Source organism: Lepus europaeus, chromosome 2 (assembly GCF_033115175.1).
Source record: "Lepus europaeus isolate LE1 chromosome 2, mLepTim1.pri, whole genome shotgun sequence".
Classification (NCBI taxonomy): Eukaryota; Metazoa; Chordata; class Mammalia; order Lagomorpha; family Leporidae; genus Lepus; species Lepus europaeus.
Genome location: NC_084828.1, coordinates 8,586,369 through 8,606,817, shown reverse-complemented (window position 1 = coordinate 8,606,817; position 20,449 = coordinate 8,586,369). Strand labels below are relative to the sequence as shown.

The 20,449-nt window shown below is 53.4% G+C and overlaps 1 protein-coding gene across 1 annotated transcript; it reads right to left on the bottom strand.

Annotated features, from left to right (window-relative positions):
• Positions 1–4,709: 4,709 nt before the first annotated feature.
• Positions 4,710–5,420, bottom strand: CLDN14 (claudin 14). Its single transcript, XM_062175299.1, has one exon. The coding sequence runs from the start codon at positions 5,418–5,420 to the stop codon at positions 4,710–4,712; it is 711 nt and encodes a 236-aa protein (XP_062031283.1).
• Between the last annotated feature and the right edge of the window lie 15,029 nt (positions 5,421–20,449).

Below are 20,449 nucleotides of genomic sequence, written 5' to 3'. Positions count from 1 at the left end.
TTTGAGCCACAGTTCCTCTTCATTCTGAAATTGGGGGTTGTGTGCTATACCTCCACAAGGCCATGCTCCCTGCCAATGACCTTGCTAAAGACCCCTGGTCCTGAAGACTTGGGCAGAAACAGGCATCGACTTGATGGCTGCGGTTGTCATGTGGCAAAAGCTGGGCTCCGAGGACCTGGAGTTCTTGTCTTGGGAGCGAGGGACGGCAAATTGGGAGCTGCATCCCACAATCTGTTGCCCGAGGGAGGGAAGCAAGGTCTTATTTGCATCCACTTTCTGCTTCCTCTGGCCAGCGGGTAGGACACAGCCATGCCAGTGCCACTTCCTGTGCCTCACTTCCTGTGTGTCACTTCCTGTTTCCCACGGGAATTCAAACTTGGACCTCTGGGTCTGACACCCCTTTTAGCCAATCAAACCAGGATCCAGCGAGCAAGAACCTGTGGAGTGATGGTTCCGGACAGAGCCACGTAGGACCATGAAACAGGTAACTCCTTTGGACACAGTGTAGGTCATGCTCCTACTTGACTTAACACACGGTTGCCCGCTGCTTGCCTGTCTGCGTCCGAAGCCCGAGTCTTTTACTTACAAGTCTGTGATCTGGGCAACGGAAGAGATCTCAGTTCTTTAATTTTCTCCTTTGTAGAATGGGGTTAAGAAGAGTACTTATTGCACTGGGTTCCCTTCGTTCTACCTGGATCAAATTTGTAAATGAGATAAAAGTAGGAAAATGAGTAAAAGTAGGTTAATCCTCCACCTGCAGTGCCGGCATCCCCTATGGATGTCGGTTCTAGTCCCAGCTGCTCTTCTTCCCATCCAGCTCCCTGCTGATGCTCCTGGGAAAGCAGTAGAAGATGGCCCAAGTGCTTGGGCTCCTGTACCCACTTGGGAGACTTGGAAGAAGCTTCTGGCTCCTGACTCCTGGCTCCTGGCTTCGGATCAGGTTGGCTCATCTCCGGCTGTTGCAGCCGTCTGGGGAGTGACCCAGTAGATGGAAGACCTCTCTCCCTCTCTCTGTCTCTGTCTCTGTCTCTCTCTCTAACTCTACCTCTCAAATAAGTAATAAAATCTTAACAAATATTAGTAAGTGAAAAGTATGCCTGGCAGGCAATAAGGGCTCAGTGAACTGTGATATTTATTATGCTGAGGGACCTTCAAACTGTTCATGGAGGGTGCAGATCAGCTTTCAATTCCATTTCCATGAACATTTTGAAATATACTTGTAGTAATCTTTCATCTGAATAGGAGAGACATTTTGTTAGTGTCGGAATTCAAAGTTCGAAAAAGATTATTACATTTTTAAATTAATCTTTAAAAAAGTTATGTAACAGGGCTGGCGCTGTGGCATAGTGGTTAATGCCCTCGCCTGCAGTGCCAGCATCCCATACGGGCACTGGTTCGAGACCCGGCTGCTCCACTTCCAATCCAGCTCTCTGCTTCAGCCTGGGAAAGCAGTAAAAGATGCCCCAAATGCTTGGGCCCCTGCACCCATGTGGGAGACCTGGAAGAAGCTCCTGGCTTCTGGCTTTGGATTGGCGCAGCTCCGGTCGCTGTGGCCTATTGGGGGAGTGAACCATTGGATGGAAGACCTCTCTCTCTCTGCCTCTCCTCTCTCTGTATAACTCTGATTTTCAAATAAAATAAATGAATCTTTACAAAAAATCATTAAAAAATGTATGTATTTATTTATTTGAAATGCAGAGTGATAGAGAGAAAGGGAGAGAGAGAGAGACAAAGAGATCTTCCATCTGCTGGTTCACTCCCCAAACAGCTGCTATGGCAGGGGCTGGGCCAGCCCAAAGCCAGGATCCAGGACCTCCATCCAGGTCTCCCACATGGGTGACAGGGGCGTGGGTACTTGGGCCATCATCTGCTGCTTTCCCAGGAGCACTAGCAAGATGCTGGATGGGAAGTAGAGCCGCTGGGACTTGAATCAGCACGTAGTTCTGGGATGCTGGCGTTGTAAGCAGTGGCTTCACCTGGTGCACCACAATCCTGGCCCCTTTAAATTTATTTTGATTTATTTGAAAGACAGAGACAGAGATCTTCCATTATCTGGCTCACTCCCCAAATGTCCACAAGAGCAGAGGCTGGGCCATGCCAAAGCCAGGAGGCCAGAACTCAACCCAAGTCTCCGTCATGGGTGGCAGGGACATGAGTGCACTGCCCCCCAGGGTGTGCATTATCGGGAAGCTAGGATTGGAGTCAGGACGAGACCCGAACTTGGGCGCTCAGTATGGGATGTGTGTGTCCTAGGCCACCTGTTCACCGCTGAACCAGATGTCCACCCTTCAAAGGGTTATTTTTTCTTTCCTCTGCAATCGGTCTTTTATTACCTAGAATAAGTTCTGCACACGGATTCCGGACTGTGGCCATCCTAGCTTCTCTGCGGCCAGCTGAGGGCCGAGATGTTGGCACCTGCTCCTTCCAGACGCCTTACCTGTCGCCTGGGGTCTACAGCTGTGCGTGAAGCCAGGAGGACCTGCGTGTGTGCGATTGTTCCCTGACCCCTCTGCCTCTCCGTCTCGCTGGGAGGCCCCTGAGAGACGTCCCAGCAGGGCAGGAATCAGGGGGATCAGCGAAGCCTGGGGGAACCGGCTGCGGGTGCTCCATGGACCCCGGTCCTGGGACAGCCTCGGCGTGAGAGCAGCAGGTGGCCGCTGCGTTTCTCACCACCCTCTGCAGGGCCTGGGCTGAGCGCCGGCCTGGGGGACCCCATCAGGTCAGCAGGGCCGTGAGACCTTGGCCTTGAGGTTCCAGGGGCTCTGGGCTGTGCCTGTCGGCCTTTCCTTCCCACACCTGTTCTCCTTCCTGGTGCCGGGGCACAGTCTCACTAGGCTGTGCTAGCAAGAAGCCCAGCCTGTAGGCTCCTCTGTGGCTCTCCTCCCTGCGAACAGTGATGGCTGGCACCCTGGTGGCCCTACCCCAAGACCCTCACGGATGGAGGGATCTCACCACATGGCCCCTCCGTCTGCAGGTCTCAGCACAGCCTTTAGAGTGAGACATCTCCCACCGCCAGAGTCTGAGGTTTGGGGCAGAGGCATGGGCAGGGCGCTGTCAGAGATGGGCGAGGACGTGCGCCCACGTGGGCACAGCAGCAGGTGTGGCTCCCTGGATTCCAGCCAGAGGGGGCGTCAGTGTCCTCCAGGCAGCTGAAGGAGCAGTCAACCCTGGCTAGTCCCTGCTCTCACGGCCACCCCAGGAAACAAGCCCGCGAAGTCCCTCCAGGGTCCCTGGGGACGAGTGGTGCTCCCAGCCAGGCATCCTGCCAACACCCAGGCTGGCTTTGCTTCCCCTCTGCCTTCTGTTCTCTCAGCAGTGGGGACTTACTTCTCACAGGGCGAAAATGACCTTGTCCTTGTCATGTGATTTATGACACTACCTTGTCCCAAGGGGGCCCCTTCCTCCCTCCCTGCCCCTGCATTTCAGATGGGCTACAGATACCGTGTGTGTCTGTGTCTGCATGTGTGTATCTTGTGTGTGTATGCATGTGTGTGTCTGTGTGTGCTTGTGTGTCTCTGCATGTGTGTATCTGTGTGTAACCACATGTATGTGTCTGTGTGTGTCTGCATGTGTGTGTCTGTATGTGTATGTCTGTGTCTGTGCATGTGTGTGTTTCTGTGTGTCTGTGACTGTGTGTGCGTGTGTGTCTCTGCATGTGTGTGTCTGTATGTGTTTGCATGTGTGTGTCTGTATTGTGTGTCTGTGTGTATGTCTGTGCCTGTGCATGTGTGTATATATGTGTCTGTGTGTGTGCGTGTCTGCGTGTGTGTATCTGTGTCTGTGTGTGTGTCTTTGTGTCTGTGTGTGGGTGTACGTATGTATGTGTGCGTCTGTGTGTGTATCTCTGCGTGTGTGTCTGCATGTGTATGTCTGTGTCTCTGTGTGTATGTCTGTGTCTGTATGTCTGTGTGCATGTATGTATCTGTGTATGTGTGTGTATGTGTCTGTGTGTGTCTCTGTGTGTCTGTGTGTATCTCTGGCCTGTGTGTGTAGCTCAGCATCCTGTGGATGTCTCCTGATTCTCGTCGTCTTGCGTCAGTGGTGGTCACCATAGGGTCAGGACTCAGAGGTGTTTGTGGTCAGCATGGCTGGCGGTGCCCCTGGGCCCCGCAGGCTCTGACTGTGAGCACCAGCACCTTGGGAGAACATTCTGGAAACAAAACTAATTCAGTGCACTTTCCCAGTCAGTCTGCATCACAAACCCCACGGGCCAAACTCACAAGGTGGTTTTTATTGCGCCGTTATTAAACCACCCACGTAAGATACATACAATAAATACAAAAGCAGAAGGGAGTATTTGGGAGTCTTTGGTACACAGAGTTCTCTCCTCTTCCCTGCTCACAGCGTTCCCTTGGATTCGGAACCGGCCTAGAAGCAAACGTCGTGCTGTGGCCACACATCCATCAGGCTCCAAGGCTGGACAGCGGACAGGCCCCCAGGCGCTCACGCTGGGTCCCACCACCCGCACCAGCCTGCATCGGTGGTGGCGGTGGCTCCTAGGGCTCAGTGCCTCTGAGCCTGACAGCCTCTGAGGGTGACCACCAGCACCTCGGAAGCACAGTCTAGAAGCAAGCTCACACTGTCCACTCCCCAAGCAAGCAGTCCAGGCTTCCTGTGCAGGCCCTGGGGACTCGCACAAGGTCCTGCAGCCTGCACCTGCCGGGCGCGCGCCGCCGGGGACTCACAGGTGGGTGTGCAGGCCCCCCCGTTCACACGTAGTCGTTCAGTCTGTACCCGCTGTGTGTCGCCGAGGTCACCGACGGAGCGCGGTTGTCCTTGTAGGCGGCTGGGGGCCGGTAGGTGGGCGCCGACGCCGAGATGGGCCTGGGCTGTGCCCGGGAGGGCCGCCGGGGTTCCTGGTCCTGGCAGGAGAGGCAGAGCAGGGTGCCTCCGATGAGTGACAGCGACGAGGATATGAAGCCCAGGTAGAGCGCCTGGCCCAGCTCGAACTTCATGCCGCTGGGCAGGAGAGGGTTGTAGAAGTTCTGCACCACGTCGTTGGCCGTCCAGGCCACAGCCACCATGCAGAGCAGGCCAGACAGCATGAAGAGCGCGCCGCCCAGCACGGCCATCGCGGCCTTGGCCGGTGTGCCCTTGGCGCAACGTGTGCACTTCATGCCCACGACGGCGCAGGCGCAGGCGGTGCCCGCCAGCAGGCACGAGATGACCATGAGCGCGCGGGCTGCCTGCAGGTCGCGCGGCAGTGCCAGCAGCGAGCGGTAGACCTGGCACTGGTAGATGCCGGTGCTGTGCCACACACACTCCATCCACAGCCCCTTCAGGTAGGACACGGCCGTCAGGATGTTGGTGCCCACGTGCGCCGTGCGTCGCCAGTGCGGGAGGATGGTGGTGATGAGTGTGCCCACCAGGCCCAGGAAGCTGAGCAAGAAGCCCAGGAGCTGCACGGCTGTGCTGGCCATGGCCAAGGCCAAGGCCGTGGCGCCCGGGACCCTCGGGGTGGCGCCGCACCGCTTCAGGAGCCCGCAGGAGCCCTAATGAAGCCGAGGGAGCTGGGGAGGGAACGGAGAGCGGTTAAACATTACCTGTGTGTGGTTATTTCTGTCCCGGGGCGGCTGGTGTGACCATTAACATATTCTAGAAAATAGCTCCTGAGAGGTCACGGGGTGCAGGAACGGGGCCGGAGCTGCAGGGCAGGGCGGCAGACAGCGGGGCAGGCAGGCTCTGGGTTCCGGGGAGCTGCTGTGTGTCTGCTCTCCAGCGCCCCAGCGTTCTAGCCTCCGGTCGTCTCCACTGTTGTTGAACCCCTGTGTGCGCTGACAAGGCTCAAGCCAGGGGAGAGCCTTGGGCTGCCCCCAAGGCAGGTCCCACGCAGTCTTGACTTTCTGAGCTGGAAGTGACCTGAGCTTGATGACGGATGCCAAGGGTCACTTTCCCAAGGTCACCAGGACCACAGCCAGGACGGTGTCCCTGTGCCCCCGGGGCCTGCAGCTCGTGCACAGCTTTAGGCCGGAGCCAAGGCTGCACACGGCTCGCAGAGACGGGAACGTGGATCCACTTCAGAGGTTTTTGAAGAAACTTTCTAGACACAATAGCATCTGGAACCTTTCTGGGGACCTCTGGTGTGCCAGGTGTAGAGGGGGCTCTCAGGAGGTGTGGGGAGGAAGGAAGGAAGGAAGGAAGAAAGGAAGGAAGGAAGGAAGGAAGGAAGGAAGGAGAGGGGGAGTGGCAAGTCCCCGAGTGGACACTGCCTGCTCCCTTCTCTGCTGCACCTGGGGACAGAGTGCAGAGGCCACGGCCCTGGTGCTGGCCCCACCCACGGGCAACGGAGGGCTCGACGTCCTCCTCCTCTTTGAAATGAGGGATCCAGGCTTCATTCACAGCCCTCGAACCTCATCTGGTTCTGAAGGGAGGAAACGGAAGTGTCTCCGTGGATGGCGACTGATTCAGTGTCCCGAACCGGCCAGGAACTCCGCAGGCCAAACCTGCTTCTCCTGCTCCCGTCCCCACCTGGGGAGCTGCAGGCGTCTCCAAGGCAACGTCTGTTTCAGTCGCCCTTGCTGAGTGACTGATAGCCCAGGCCGTCATCTGGTAAGCACACCGCACATCCCTGGGCTTCCACGTCCCGGCGTCGCGGGAGGTGATCCTGGTGGACAAACAGGCAAGAAGGGATAAACACAGATCAAGGCAGGGCGTCACTGGCTGCAGGACTCGCTGCGGGCATGTGCGGTGGCGGCTCACGGCCGGTTCTCTTGCACGACACACCCGCACCTGCTCACAATGCCATCTTTGCTTTGGCTTTGCCTGAAGTTTTCTTCCCTGCACTCAGCTGCTCAGAGAAGGACGGAGCAGCTCAGCTCTGCTCACTGCCACCGCAGGGCCCCGCGTTCTGGTGCAGGCACCGAGGCCAGAGCTGCAGCCAGCAGGCCCGCCGGGTGCAGTGAGCCCAGGGCAGAGCCACACCGGCTGTGCCCGTGTCCTGGGCCTGAGCGCTGTGCACACGCAGCCATGTGCTCCCCGGGTTATCCTAAAGAGACACCCGTGACCACTGCGAGGAAACTGGGCATGTGCAGGAGATCCAGGATCTAGGCCCGACTGCCTAGTGCTGGCCCAGGTTCTAGTCCTGCTTTCAACACTGCCTCCCTCAGTTCCAAAACTCAAGAGTGGGCTTGGGGCGGGGGGGGGGGGGGTGGGGGTGGTGGTGGTGGTGGGTCTCAGCAGCAGCTTTGGAGGAGTTGAGTCACCTCCCCAAAGCTGTACTGGAGCAATGGTTCAGGTAGCCAGGGGTGACCAACCTCCTGCTCTGCTGGGGTTGCCCAGGACAGGGGACTTTGGGGCTGACACTGGGACAGTCCCCAGCAAAGCAGGACTGTTGGTCCTCCAGGTGCCCCGGGGGTCTCTGAGGGCTACCCAGGCCATTCCTGGCCCGGGCCATTCTGCTCCATCTCAGCTCTGTTGGTCAAGGTCAACCGTTAAGTTTGCTGACTCTGAAGAATGTGCTGGGAGGAGAGAGCCGAGCCGGCTGGAGCCCAGGCAAGTGGGCCACAAAGTGCCTTGGAGTCGGAATGTGTACGGAGAGCGTGCAGAAGGCTAACTTTAGAAGCCATTAGGTTGCTATTTTTAAACTCGTGCTCGAAGGATCTGCTAATTTAAGACGGGAGTGCTAATGAGCCCTCCGCTCCCAGCCTCGGCTCCCCCCACCTCCCGCTTAGGTTACTGACTTTCCAGCAAGCGCTGTTCACTTGGGGGCCATTGCATGGAAAACCACTCTAAGGAAGCATCCTGAAGGCACGATACAGAGCTCCTGGCCCGCCCTGCAGGAGGGAGCCCGTCCAGGCCTGGCCTCCCGGGAGCACCAGCACGGGGCTGAGCCGCTGGGGGGAGGTGTCTGTGTTCGAGCGCCCGGTACCCACAGACACGCGTGTGCCTGCAGAAGCATCTGCTGGAGAAAACAAACGCAGTTCCTGGTGTGGGGTTCCGGAAAGACCTGGCCGGGCTGAGCGGGTGGAGATCCTGTGTTCCCCCATGTGAGTGGTGGGTCTTGCCTGTGGCTTGGCAGGCTGCGGGGCAGGGATCCCCAAAGAAGGCTTCCTGGAACATTGCATTTCGAGCTGGCCTGTGTCAGGGCGTGCGTGGTAAGCGCGTTTGAGAAAAGCTGGAACCCGAGGGACTTTCTGTGGCTCACTGTGTGTAAATGCTCACCCTGGCTTTCCCAGGAAAGGGGTCGTGGACAGCGTCCCCTAAACTTACCGGGACAGGGTCCCACCCCCACCCCCACCCGCTTTTGCAAAGAGCAAGTCGAGGTAAAATCTCTGTGGCCACATCACTTGATTTGCAAGCCCTTTCAGATTTCGTGGAGGCAATGGTGAGATCTGGCTGCGGAAAAGGAAATCCACAATGAGATTTTGGGGGGAGGGGCGAATGAGCACAAGTGGGGGGCCAGTGGGCTCGCAGCAAAGCTGGGGAGGGGGCCTGGGAAGACACTCAGGGCTGCTGGCAGCCCCTCAGCCTGGATCGGGTTCATACGCGCTCGCTCTGGAGGGCAAGGGTTTGATTCTGTTTTCCCGTAAAGACTGTATGTCGTTGTCTTCTGTCGAATAACGTAGTCCAGGGGCTACGTCATTTTGTGTTAGGAAAGAATAAAGCCCTATGGCCCCCAGTGGGCTTCTCTCATTTTTCTTCCCTCCCAGGCTGCCTGGACCCCAGTGGGGTCAACTCTGCAAATAACCCCCGGAGTGAGCGCCCTTTCAGCAGTACCAGTGAGGACAGCTCAGCCAGGACTGCTCCTATTTTTTTAAATTTAATTTAATTTATTTGAAAAGGAGAGAGAGAGAGAGAGAGATGCTGTCCACTGGTTCAATCCTCAGATGCTCACTGCAGCCATTATGGGGCCAGGGCAAAGCCAGGGGAGAGAAACTCAGTCTGAGCCCTGTGTGGGTGGCAGGGGCCCAGCCAGGTAAAGCCATCCCTGCTGCCTCCCAGTGTGCACACGGCCGGAAGTTGGAGTCGGAAGTGGAGCTGGGACTGGAACCCCAGCCCTCTGATGTAATGAATGCAGGCATCTCTGTTGTTGTTAGTCCAATAGTAGGCATTGAATTATCTGGAAAGTGGACCCTTCTACAAACACGGATATTCTGAAAGCACAGGGTTTGACATTTGTGGTACAAAATGCGCGACCCAACTTAAAATCGTTACAGGATCCTTAAGATTCGCGGCAAACACTGGGGTAGGCGAGGGCTGGCTGCGATGCTCACTGTGGACTGATCGTTGAAGCCACTGTGGATTGCAATGCAGATCAGAGCGGTGAGTGGCTCCCAGTGTGCTGTGCACTGGGTGCAATGGGCACACCGATCCTTTTATTGAGAGATGGCTATGATTACTGGGGGAATGGTTGTTTTCTTACAAGACCCAGGTGAAGTCTTGAAAGCATACATGTGTATGTATGGGCACTGATTCTTAAAATCCCAATGTAAATGGAATGGGCTTAATCTTATGCTGGTGTAAAGGAAGTGGATTTCTCCTCTCTACAATGTTCTTACTTGGGATAAAGCCCATCACCAGGGAAGACTCTTTCTCCTGTCCCACGAGATTCTTCCAATTTCCAACTGAAGTTATCACACCAGAGACTCAACTCAGCACCACAGAAAGAGCTAATATACCTGAAACTGCGACCTTTGCCAGTCCTGTTTGCTGTGGATAATCAATACCCACTCAGTGTTCAAAGGAATCACTCCTGATACGTTTTCACTCCTTCAGTTAACACCTAGTACAGGGACAGCAAAAATAAAACCAATTGTAAATTCTCAAGCTTCACTTTTTTTCCTTTTGCCCCGAATTCAAAAACTGAATAAACAAATTAGGTAAATTATAATCTGGAGAATAAAGTTATATTTGTAAACACACAGGTACATGTGTTTCTTCCCCCAGTGGTCAATTACAGATCTCACATAAGAAGCCCATTGTCACTGCTACAGCAAGTCAGGTGCAGTGCCCTAACACTGTTGGCGCCTGCTTCCCTGGGACAATGCGCTAGAATGTTCCTTCTGTGGGAACACAGCTAACAAACACTGAACGTGTGCCTGTGTTTGAAGCTCAAGTGCATTTATTTTACACAACCGGCCCAGAAAAGCAGCTTATAGTTTATTGTGATCATATTATTCAGACTTTCAATATCATCCCCAGTGTTGGCACAGGAACTGAAACAAAGGAGAAACCGTGGGGAAAGAAGCTTCGTGGAGTGGCCTGAAGCCGACTAAGGGGTCCCTTCCCTGCATGCATCTTGCCCAGGCGGGTGGGGTCAGTTCCCTGCTTGAAGGAGCGCGAAAATGTGCGAAAAAACCAGGAAAAAACTCAGTAACGAATCTCTGAAATCCAAACCAATTTAACCATCATCAAGGGGGACCTTTCTCATCGGGGATCACAAACACCCCAATTGCTTCCATCTGTCTTAAAAAAAATTTCAAAAATTAAGACACGCTCAATGACACCTTATTAATTCTCTCAAAGGCAGAAAAAATATGTACCACTCAGCATACGAAAGCTGCACATTAAAAGTGCATATATACCTTTCTTAATTGGCTCACTCATTAAATTTACATTTGGTCGTCCTTGTACAGAATTCTTCATATAACTGTAGGTCCCTGTAAATTACTTTAGCAGGAATCGTGCCCCCATGCTGGGTCTTCACCACCCATCCCCTACTTCTGATTTTGACCAAATGATGTCCCTGGGCACAGTGTCCCATCCTGTGAGGGCCTGTCTATTGCTGTGTGTGTGTGTGTGTGTGCGTGCCCTTGCGTGCCCAGGCCTCCCATGCCGTCTAGATGGGTGTTTGAATCCCACATCTTCCGTATCCCTTGGAAGTCTCACCTTTGGCTACTCGTGTCACCTCATTCCTTGCCAGATTGGCCCCTACTGTGAGAGCTTTCCCGTGGACACATCACTCTTGGTTGTGAAGGGACTGTCAGCCCCAGCTGGCAGTAGTTCAGGCATGCTTGGGGTGTGTTTGAAGTTTCTTTACCCAGAGCCACCTGGGGCACTACTGTGCAGGTGAGCCATTGGACCGTGTGGCCTCTGTTCAGCTTTGGACTGCGCTGGAGTCAGAGCGGATCTATTGCTGATTGGGGATGGGCCATCATACACACACACACACACACACAAAAACACACACACACCTGCCCCTAGCTGCTCCATGACTGGGTCCATACAGAGACAGTGTAAAAACTGACTTGCTCCCTGTAACTTCCCTGGAGGAAAATGAAGAGCTGCCTGTGATCAGTGTGACCGCTGGCCCCGAGCGTGCAGTGTGGCCGCTACCCTGGGGATCAGCGTGACCACTGGCCCATGAGTGTGCAGCGTGGCTGCTACCCTGGGGGTCAGCTATTGGAGACGGTGCGCATGTTCCCTGCTGCGTTGCTGTTACATGGCTCACGGGGTGCTCAAGGGAGACTTGGAATCATCTAGAAGCCATCTGTTGGCCAAACCACGCAACACGAGACAAGACAGCAACTCTGCTCTCTTGGAATGAGCTAGCTTGGCGCGAAACAGCAGTGCCAAGGCCAGTGGCTCTCTTCATTGTGGACGGAGCGCGTGGGCCTCTTGCCTAGAAGCGTGGTTACGATGTGGGAGGTACTGTTTTAGCGCATCATCCTGCACAAACGTATGAGTTAAGACAAAGTGAGCCAGCAACCTTGGAAAAACGATTTGGTGTGCATGCAGGAAGGGCTCAGGGTGGGCTTCTGGCTCTCACAGGAAGTTTCCTTCGCCCGTCTTCAAACTCTCTGTAGCTTCCCCTGGGTCATTTTTCGGCTGGCAGGCATCTCTGGTTTAAATTTATGAGGCCTTGCTAAGCCATCACACGCGGTCGCTCGCGGAGTCTTTCCGGGAGAGGCGGAGACAGGCTCAGGACTAGAAGCCATTAGGTCCTGAGGTGCTGGCCATGGCTTTGCGGGAAAGCTGCTGGAAACTGCTTGTCCAAAATTGTACAGAAATGGCAACTTACACGTTCAACTCACTCCCCCTTTTTTTGGGGGGGGGAATGGAATAAAGAAACATCTATTTTTCATAACAAGAACTGTTTGGGGGAAAAGTTTGTTTTCATGCAAACGAAGACCACAGTATGTGATTCAATGCTCTCAGTTCATTACAAGGGAACAACCTGTTGATTTGTTGAAAACTACAAACTGCAGTCACCAGGACCACAACAGCCTAACCCCTTCCGCGGGAGGCATTCTCTGAGTTCAACGCACCGGATCTCATTAGAACTCATTAAAAATGCAGTACATCTGCATTTCAGAATGCAAACGATTGATTTCATGTAATAAACCTCACTGGTGCCTTTTCATAGCTGTTCTGTTCCTGACAAGATAGTTGTGTGAGGGGCCGGCGCTGTGGCGCAGCGGGTGAAGCTGCCTCCTGCAGCACCAGCATCCCATATGGGCGCCGGTTCTAGTCCCGGCTGCTCCTTTTCCGATGTAGCTCTCTGCTATGGCCTGGGAAAGCAGCAGAGGATGGCCCATGTGCTTGGGCCCCTGCACCCATGTGGGAGACCTGGAAGAAGCTCCTGGCTCCTGGCTTTGGATCAGCGTAGCTCTGGCCATTGAGGCCATCTGGGGAGTGAACCATTGGATGGAAGACTCTCTCTCTCTCTCTCTCTCTCTCTGTGTCTGTCTGCTCTGCCTCTCTGTAACTCTGCCTTTTAAATAAATAAATAAATAAATATTTTTAAAGATGGTTGTGTGAGTTGCTGTGTTACTGATTTTCTTCTTTCAAGGGGTAGGTGACTAAAAACGTGCTATGCAAGAAAAAAAGATGCCCAAGAAAAAACGCTAGAAAGGCAAAAACAGAGACATGCAGGTGGATATAGGGATATGTCTAAAGTATTAGAAACCAAGTTAAAGCGTTGTGTGGGGCAGTGTCACACAGAGGGACCATGGGTTGAATTGTGTCCCCCAAAAGAGATAGGATGAAGACCTAACCCCCAGCACCCCAGGATGTAAGAGAGGCTGGAGACAGTACTGCAGATGTACTTAGTTAAGGTGAGGTTACATGGAGTTGGCTGGGCCCCTAACCGAGCGAGGCTGGCATTGTCACATAGGAGGTTAAAGCCACCCCCTGCAACACCGGCATCCCATATTGGCTCTCCAGTTTGAGTCCCAGCGGCGGCTCCTCTTCCAGTCCAGCTCCCTGCTAATGCCCCTGGGAAGGCAGCACGTACTCATGGCCCCATCACCCACATGGGAGACCAGGATGGAGCTCTGGCTCCTGGCCTCGGACTGGCCCAGCCCTGGCTGTTGTGTCCACTGGGGAATGAACCAGCAGAGGGAAGCTCTCTCTCTTTCTCTGTCACTCTGCCTTTCAAATAAATAAATAAAAATCTTGAAACAAAAAGGCCTTCCGGTCTGCACAACAGTGAGAGAGTGGGTATCTGCCGTGCAGCCGGCTGTGGGCTTTTGTTGCCATGGCCCCGTGGAACGAACACAGACTGGCTGCCTGGCATCGGGGGGGGGGGGGGGCGTTCTCCTGTGGGATCATGGGAGGGAAGGCACCACAATGGCGTCATCTGGTGGCATCCCATGTGTCACCACAAAGAACCCAGCAGCGTCCCTGAACAAAGCTGCATGTCCCCAAGTGTGTGTGTGTGTGTGTGTGTGTGTGCAGGGCAGGCAGAACCCCAGGAGAAGGAAGAGGACTGTGGAAGGCCCTCCGTGGGTCTGAAAGTCCCAGAGCGAGGCCACTGCAGGGAGTGACCACGCAGCTTCCCCGGTGAGTCAGCTAGTCCGGCTGTGAGGAGGGCGGGCGGCTGGGGTCCACCGCCTGCCTGCTGTTGCCCGGGCTGCACCCAGATGGATGGCTGACCTTTGCGGGCTGGGTGTCTGGTTTTCTTAAATCAACATGTCTTGGTTTCATAGACCGTAAAATCCCAAATTTGGGGTGCAGGCCAGGTCTGGATTCGGTGACTCAGAAGGCTGCCCTGTCTTTACCTTGGAAACCCAGCCCAGCTCCGTGGGGCCTCCCTCTAGTTAGGGCGCACATCAAAAACAGAAAAAGAGCCCACACCAAGCCATAGGTCATTGTCACGGCTGGCCTGGAGACCTCCATGAATAAGACAGGTCTTCCGCGAATTCTCTAAGCCGCTGAAATTTATTTATTTGAGCACTGAACCAGGAATATATGGCAGTGGTTAGGACTGAGGTGTCAAATGAAAACAAGATTTACGAATGCTGAATAAAATACTCTGAAGAATGATGCTTGAGGCTCCTTCTCTGTGAATTTAGTCTTTCGAGCCCAGGGGCCCCAGGGTTCTTAGCGAACTTAGCGAGCGTTTACAATATGTCAAGCGCGCGAAGGGCCTCCACTGGCATTTATTTAATTCTTGAACAAGGTGACAAGGTGCACATCCACGTCATTGACAGAGGGGATACTGAGGCTTAGAGAGGTTTAGTATGTCGTCCGAGGTCACACCTGTGCTGAATCAGGGCGACCAAACAGGGGGCTGCTGCCGCCATCTCGGTAAGGAGCCGGCGCCAGGGAGGGTGCTGGGAAAAAGCCAGCTTCTAGGAGCGGAGGCTGGCAGGATGTGCTGTGGGGTGTGAGAGACAGGCGTCAATCATGGCTCCCACCCTACTGTCTCGGGCAACTGGAAGAGTGGCCTTGGCATTCAGTGAGGGGATGAAGACAGTAGTGTTGGGAATCTGGGTTTGGAGGGTGTGATGGTGAATTCTCTGTGCCGGCTTGGCTGGGCATGGGACCCGGGTATTTGCTCACAGTGTGGGGGTGTAGGTGGGGGTAGGGAGTCCTCATCCAAGCAGTTGAAGGTCTGAATAGAGCAAAAAGACCAGTGTCTCTTTAAAAAAAATTAGAAGAGATAGAGAGAGTGTGTCTGAGTTGCATCCACTGGTTCACTCGCAATGACCCAGGCTGGGTCAGGCTGAAGCTGGGAGCCAGGAGCTCCAAGCTGGAGCAGGGAGCTGGATCTCAGGATTGCCCCCCGGCTCTGCACTCGGGGGCGTGGTTACATTAATGCTCGGCTTACGTGCCCACCCCAAACCAGGGCCCGAGTCGCCCGGAGCCGACTTCTTGGCTCGAGCTACAGAACTTTTTCTCCCAGTTGTGGGGGCTGGACAGATGCACGTGGTAGCAGTGGCTCGCGGTGAGGACTGTCACTTTGTGCAGGCGGAGGGATCCTTCTCACTTTCTCTCTTGGTCGAGCCACTCATCCGGGCACCAGGGCCTCCGCCCTCAGGGCCTCATCCAGTCCTGATCACCTCCCAAGGCCCCGTCTCCATACATGACCATGTTGGGGGTCAGAGCTTCAGGGTAGGAACTGAGACCAAACGGTCAACAGAGGAAGAGTTCTGGAAGGTTCCAGAGCCTCCAGATGTGCCACACAGCTGTCCTGGACCCCTGGCACACTGCCTCTCCCCCAGAGCTGCAGCTCAGCTCGTTGGCTCTCCAGCCTGCAGGAGCCAGGACGTCTCGTTCTGGGTGAGATGCTTTAGAAAGTTCGTAGAACATGGAATGAAAAGATGGGTTTATTTAGGTCAAAAATGTTTGAAATTCGAATGTACGAGGACCTTGAAAAAGTACACAGAGGGGCCGGCGCTGTGGTATAGCAGGTTAAGCTGCCACCTGCAAAGCTCGCATCCCATGTAGGCACTGGGTCAATCCTCAGCTGCTCCACTTTCAATCCAGCTCTCTGCTATGGCCTGGGAAAGCAGCAGCAGATGGCCCAAGTGCTTGGGCCCCTGCACCCATGTGGGAGACTCGGCTCCTGCTGGCTTCCTTCTGGCCCAGCTTTGGTTGCTGTAGCCATCTGGGAAGTGAACTACTGGGTGGAAGATCTCTCTCTCTCTCTCTCCCCCTGTCTCTGTAACTCTTTCAAATAAAATAAATAAATCTTGTTTCAAAAGTGCATGAAAATGTGTATTATGCAAAGATTTGGCAGGTACTTCAAAATGGTTTTTTGCACCAAAATAAAATACATGATTTATTTTATTCCTTTGAAAGGCAGAACGACAGAGACAGAGGGCAAAGCATGTGGTCCCGAGGATTTAGTGGTCACTTCTCTTCTAGATCCTGTGCTTTTTCCCCATTGCGTACACCTGCTCTGTTCTGGAGAGCAGGATGGGGACAGCGCGTGGTCACTCTGCAAATGGACCACAGGATTTAAGACATGGGGCCAGGGAGCCGGAACAGCGGGTTAAAGCCCTGGTGTAGCTCCAGGATCCAGGGCACCGGGATGGTTTGAGTCCTGGCTGCTCCACTTCTGATCTAGCTCCCTGCTACTGGCCTGGGAAAGCAATGGAGGGTAGCCCAAGTGCTTGGGCCTTGAACCCACATGGGAGACCCAGAAGAAGCTCCTGGCTCCTGGCTTTTGATCTGCTCATCTCTGGCCATTGCAACCATTTGGGGAGTGAACCATTGGATGGAAGATTCCCCCATCCTCCCCACCCCTGTCTCTGTCTCTATATAACTCCGTCTTTCAAATAAATAAAATAAAATCTTAAAAAAAAAGACATGGGCACTGGCCCTGAACTGGGAGAGATGAGCGTGTGTTGCAGAAGTCGCGTTTTCGAGGCAAATGAGAGACTGGGGCCCCACCTGAGCTCCACCCACAGCCCCCCTGAGCTTCACCCACAGCCCCCCTGAGCTCCACCCATAGCCCCCCTTAGCTCCACCCACAGCCCCCCCCCGTGCTTCACCCACAGCCCCCACCTGTGCTCCACTTACAGACCCACCCATGCTCCACTTGCAGCCCCACCTGTGCTCCACCCACAGCCCCACCTGAGCTCCACCCACAGCCCCACCTGTGCTCCCACCTGTGCTCCACTTACAGACCCACCCATACTCCACTTGAAGCCCCACCTGTGCTCCACCTACAGTCCCCACCCTGTGCTCCACTTACAGCTCCACCTGTGCTTTTCCTTCATCTTTGACCTGCACCCTGTTACCCCGAGAATTTTCCATTGACCACCAAGCATCTAGAAAGAGGGGTTTCCGCAGTCCCCCAAGTGCTCTCTGGCTCCTGCCCTCTTTGCACCCCCTTCCCCTCCGTCTTTTCTTAACATCTGTCCTCTTTCTGAGACCCCAGCCTCTCTGGGGCACTCAGCCCCCTTCTTGGCCAGATGTCACCCCACAGGCACTTGTATTTTCATGAAGGACCTTGGAATCGAGAGTCCTCCTGGCCCTGGCACTGAAGGACAATTCTCACTGATAGGAACATGACTGGGTCTCTCCCTCGGTGCACGCATCTTTAATGAGTTTAACGAGGTTAGAAGCGCCTGGGTCAGGTATGCGACTCAGATTGCCGAAGTCCTGGTCCCAGGCAAGGCCTTGCAGCCCAGGAGGCGCACCGGTTAGGCCTCAGCTCCGAAGCACTCTGGGAGCCCTCGGTTTCCTCCACCTGCTCTCAGGACTGGCAACCGAATCTGCAGAACCCAGTGCCAGGTGAAAATGCAGACCCCTTGCTCAAAAAGGTGGCGGCTGTGGCTCATGACCACAGCTGTGACGATGCAGGTGGCTCACTGGGGACCAGGCCCTGCCCACCATGGACATACCCAGGAAGCAGACATAGGAGTTTTTCCTCGCTACTCATGGTAAAGGGGTTGAAGGGGAAAACTCCTGCAGTATCCTGTAGAATAAAAACCCCAGTTCTGCAGGTTTATTTTGTTCTGCATTCAAGTGCAGCTCAGAGGCCCCTGAACACCTGCCAAGGAGGGGCCTTTGGAAGCTACTGCTGATCTCCTGTGGCCCAGAGAGGCTGCCAGTGGCAACAGGCCCAGGGTTCTAAGTCTCTGCTTGCTCTTCTCTGCTGTGCCAGGGGAGCTGTGGGAATGTGTGGGCGTCGCGGGCACCTCCCAGTCTAGAAGCAGACTGCTCTCCTAGGACGCTGCTCAGAGCAGCCTCCGACCCTGGCGGGGCCCCAGCCCCTCTAGAGTGGGGCGCACGAAGCCAGTGAGCAAGTCCCAGGGTGCCCCTTCTTTCTGCTGACAGAGTGGCCCCTCAGAGCCCTCCCAGCGAATGGCCCACAGTGGAAAATTCCCTGTGTGTGTTGCTATTGGCCACCCACTCAAAGCCTGTGGCTCTGGCAGCGGCCGCTGCTGCAGTGTGTGGAGCAGCTGCCTGGTGAGCAATACATGGATCAGCTGGGAAGAGGGATATTTGAGCCCTGACCGCCAAGAATCACTCCTGAGCTGGTGAGGCTGGCCCTCTGCATGCAGAAAAAGACCTTGGTGCCAGCCCTGGAGACTTCTCGTTCTGTGTTGTGGAGGACTGTTTCTGACAGAAGAAAATGAGTTTTAGAAAGCCCAAATGAACAGATGATCCTTGGCTTACGAAGGTTTGACTTGGGAAGGGTGTATCAGGATGCAACCCATTGTAGGTCAAGGAGCAGCTGTCTTCAGTGTTATTGATCTTTCCTTAAAACACAAGTAGAAGACGGGAAATACTCATAGTAACATTTGCACAGCAGCAGAGGAAGAATCTGTGTTTCTTTTTATCAGTTTATTTGTGGATGCCTTAAGAAGTATGGGTTCCCTCTTCATGCAGAAGTATGAAGACCCCTAACTTACACCTTAGACAAAATGGATCAAATATCTACATCTATGACCTGATAGCATCAAATTACTGGGGGAGAACACTGGGGAAACTCTGCAAGACATTGGCATAGGCAAAGACTTCTTGGAAAAGACCCCAGAAACAGGCAATAAAGGATAAAATAGACAAATGGGATTACATCAAGTTGAGAAGCTTCTGTACTGCAAAGGAAACACTCAGCCAAGTGAAGAGGCAACTGACAGAATGGGAGAAAATATTTTCAAACTATGCAACTGATAAAGGATTAATATCCAGAATCTACAAAGAGCTCAAGAAACTCAACAACAATAAAACAAAAAATCCAGTTAAGAAATGGACAAATGACTTGAAGAGGCATTTTTCAAAGGAGGAAATCCAGGGCTGGCATCGTGGCTCACTTGGCTAATCCTCTGCCTGCAGCGCCAGCATCCCGTATGGGTGCTGGATTCTGTCCCGGTTGCTCCTCTTCCAGTCCAGCTCTCTGCTGTGGCCCGGGGAAGGCAGTGGAAGATGGCCCAAGTGCTTGGGCCCTGCACCCACATGGGAGACCAGGAGGAAGTACCTGGCTCCTGGCTTTGGATTGGTGCAGCGTCGGCTGTAGGGGCCATTTAGGGGGTAAACCAATGGAAGGAAGGAAGGAAGACTTTTCTCTCTGTCTCTCTCTCACTGTCTAACACTATATATCAAGTAATAAAAAAAAAAAAGAAGAAGAAGAAATCCAAATGGCCAACAGAAACATGAAAAAATGTTCAGGATCACTAGCTGTCACAATGGAGTTTCACCTCACCCCAGTTAGAATGGCTTTCTTACAGAAATCAACACACAACAAATGTTGGCAAGAATGTGGGGAAAAGGTACCCTAATCCACTGTTGGTGGGAATATAAACTGGTATAGCCACTGTAGAGGACAGTATGGAGATTCCTCAGAAACATGAACATAGCCCTAACATATGATCCAACCATCCTACTCCTGGGAATTTACCCAAATGAAATGAAATCATAATATGAAAGAGTTACCTGTACCCCATGTTTACTGCAGCTCAATTCACAATAGCTAAGATACAGAAATCAGATGCCTATCAATCAATGACTGGATAAAGAAATTATGGTATACATACACTATGGAGTACTAGTTGTAAAAAAGACTGAAATCCTGTTTTTGCAACAAAATGGATGCAACTGGAAGCCATTATACTTAATGAAATAAACCAGTCCCAAAAAAGAGAAATACCATATGTTTTCCCTGATCTGTGGTAACTAATAGAGTACAAAACAATGTAATGTATATGAGTGAAATTGACATTTGAGATTTGATTGTTATTTACAGTCCTTGTCTGTACTGTTGAGGAACTTTTTCTTCTTACTATTTGTTGAATTCGTTAGTGAGTGGAGGGTTAAGCTTATGATGATAAAATAAACTGAAAGTATGTCATTACAAAAATTAAAAGAAAGATTAAGGAAGAAGGAGGGAGCATGGGAGGGAGGAAATGGTGGGAAGTATCACTATGCTCCTAAATCTGTGTATATGAAATACTTGAATGTGTTCAGCGTATGTAAATAAAAAAGTTATATATAATAAAGAAGTATCGGGGCTGGTGCTGTGGCGCATCAGGTTAACGCCCTGGCCTGAAGCGCCAGCATCCCATATGGGTGCCGTTTCAAGACCTGGCTGCTCCACTTTGCATCCAGCTCTCTGCTATGGCCTGGGGAAACAGCAGAAGATGGCCCAAGTCCTTGTGCCCTGCACCCACGTGGGAGACCGGAAAGAAGCTCCTGGCTCCTGGCTTTGGATTGGTGCAGCTATAGCCATTGTGTCCAACTGGGGAGTGAACCATCGGATGAAAGACTTCTCTCTCTCTCTCTCTCTCTCTCTCTCTCTCTCTCTCTGCCTCTCCTCTCTCTGTGTAACTCTGAC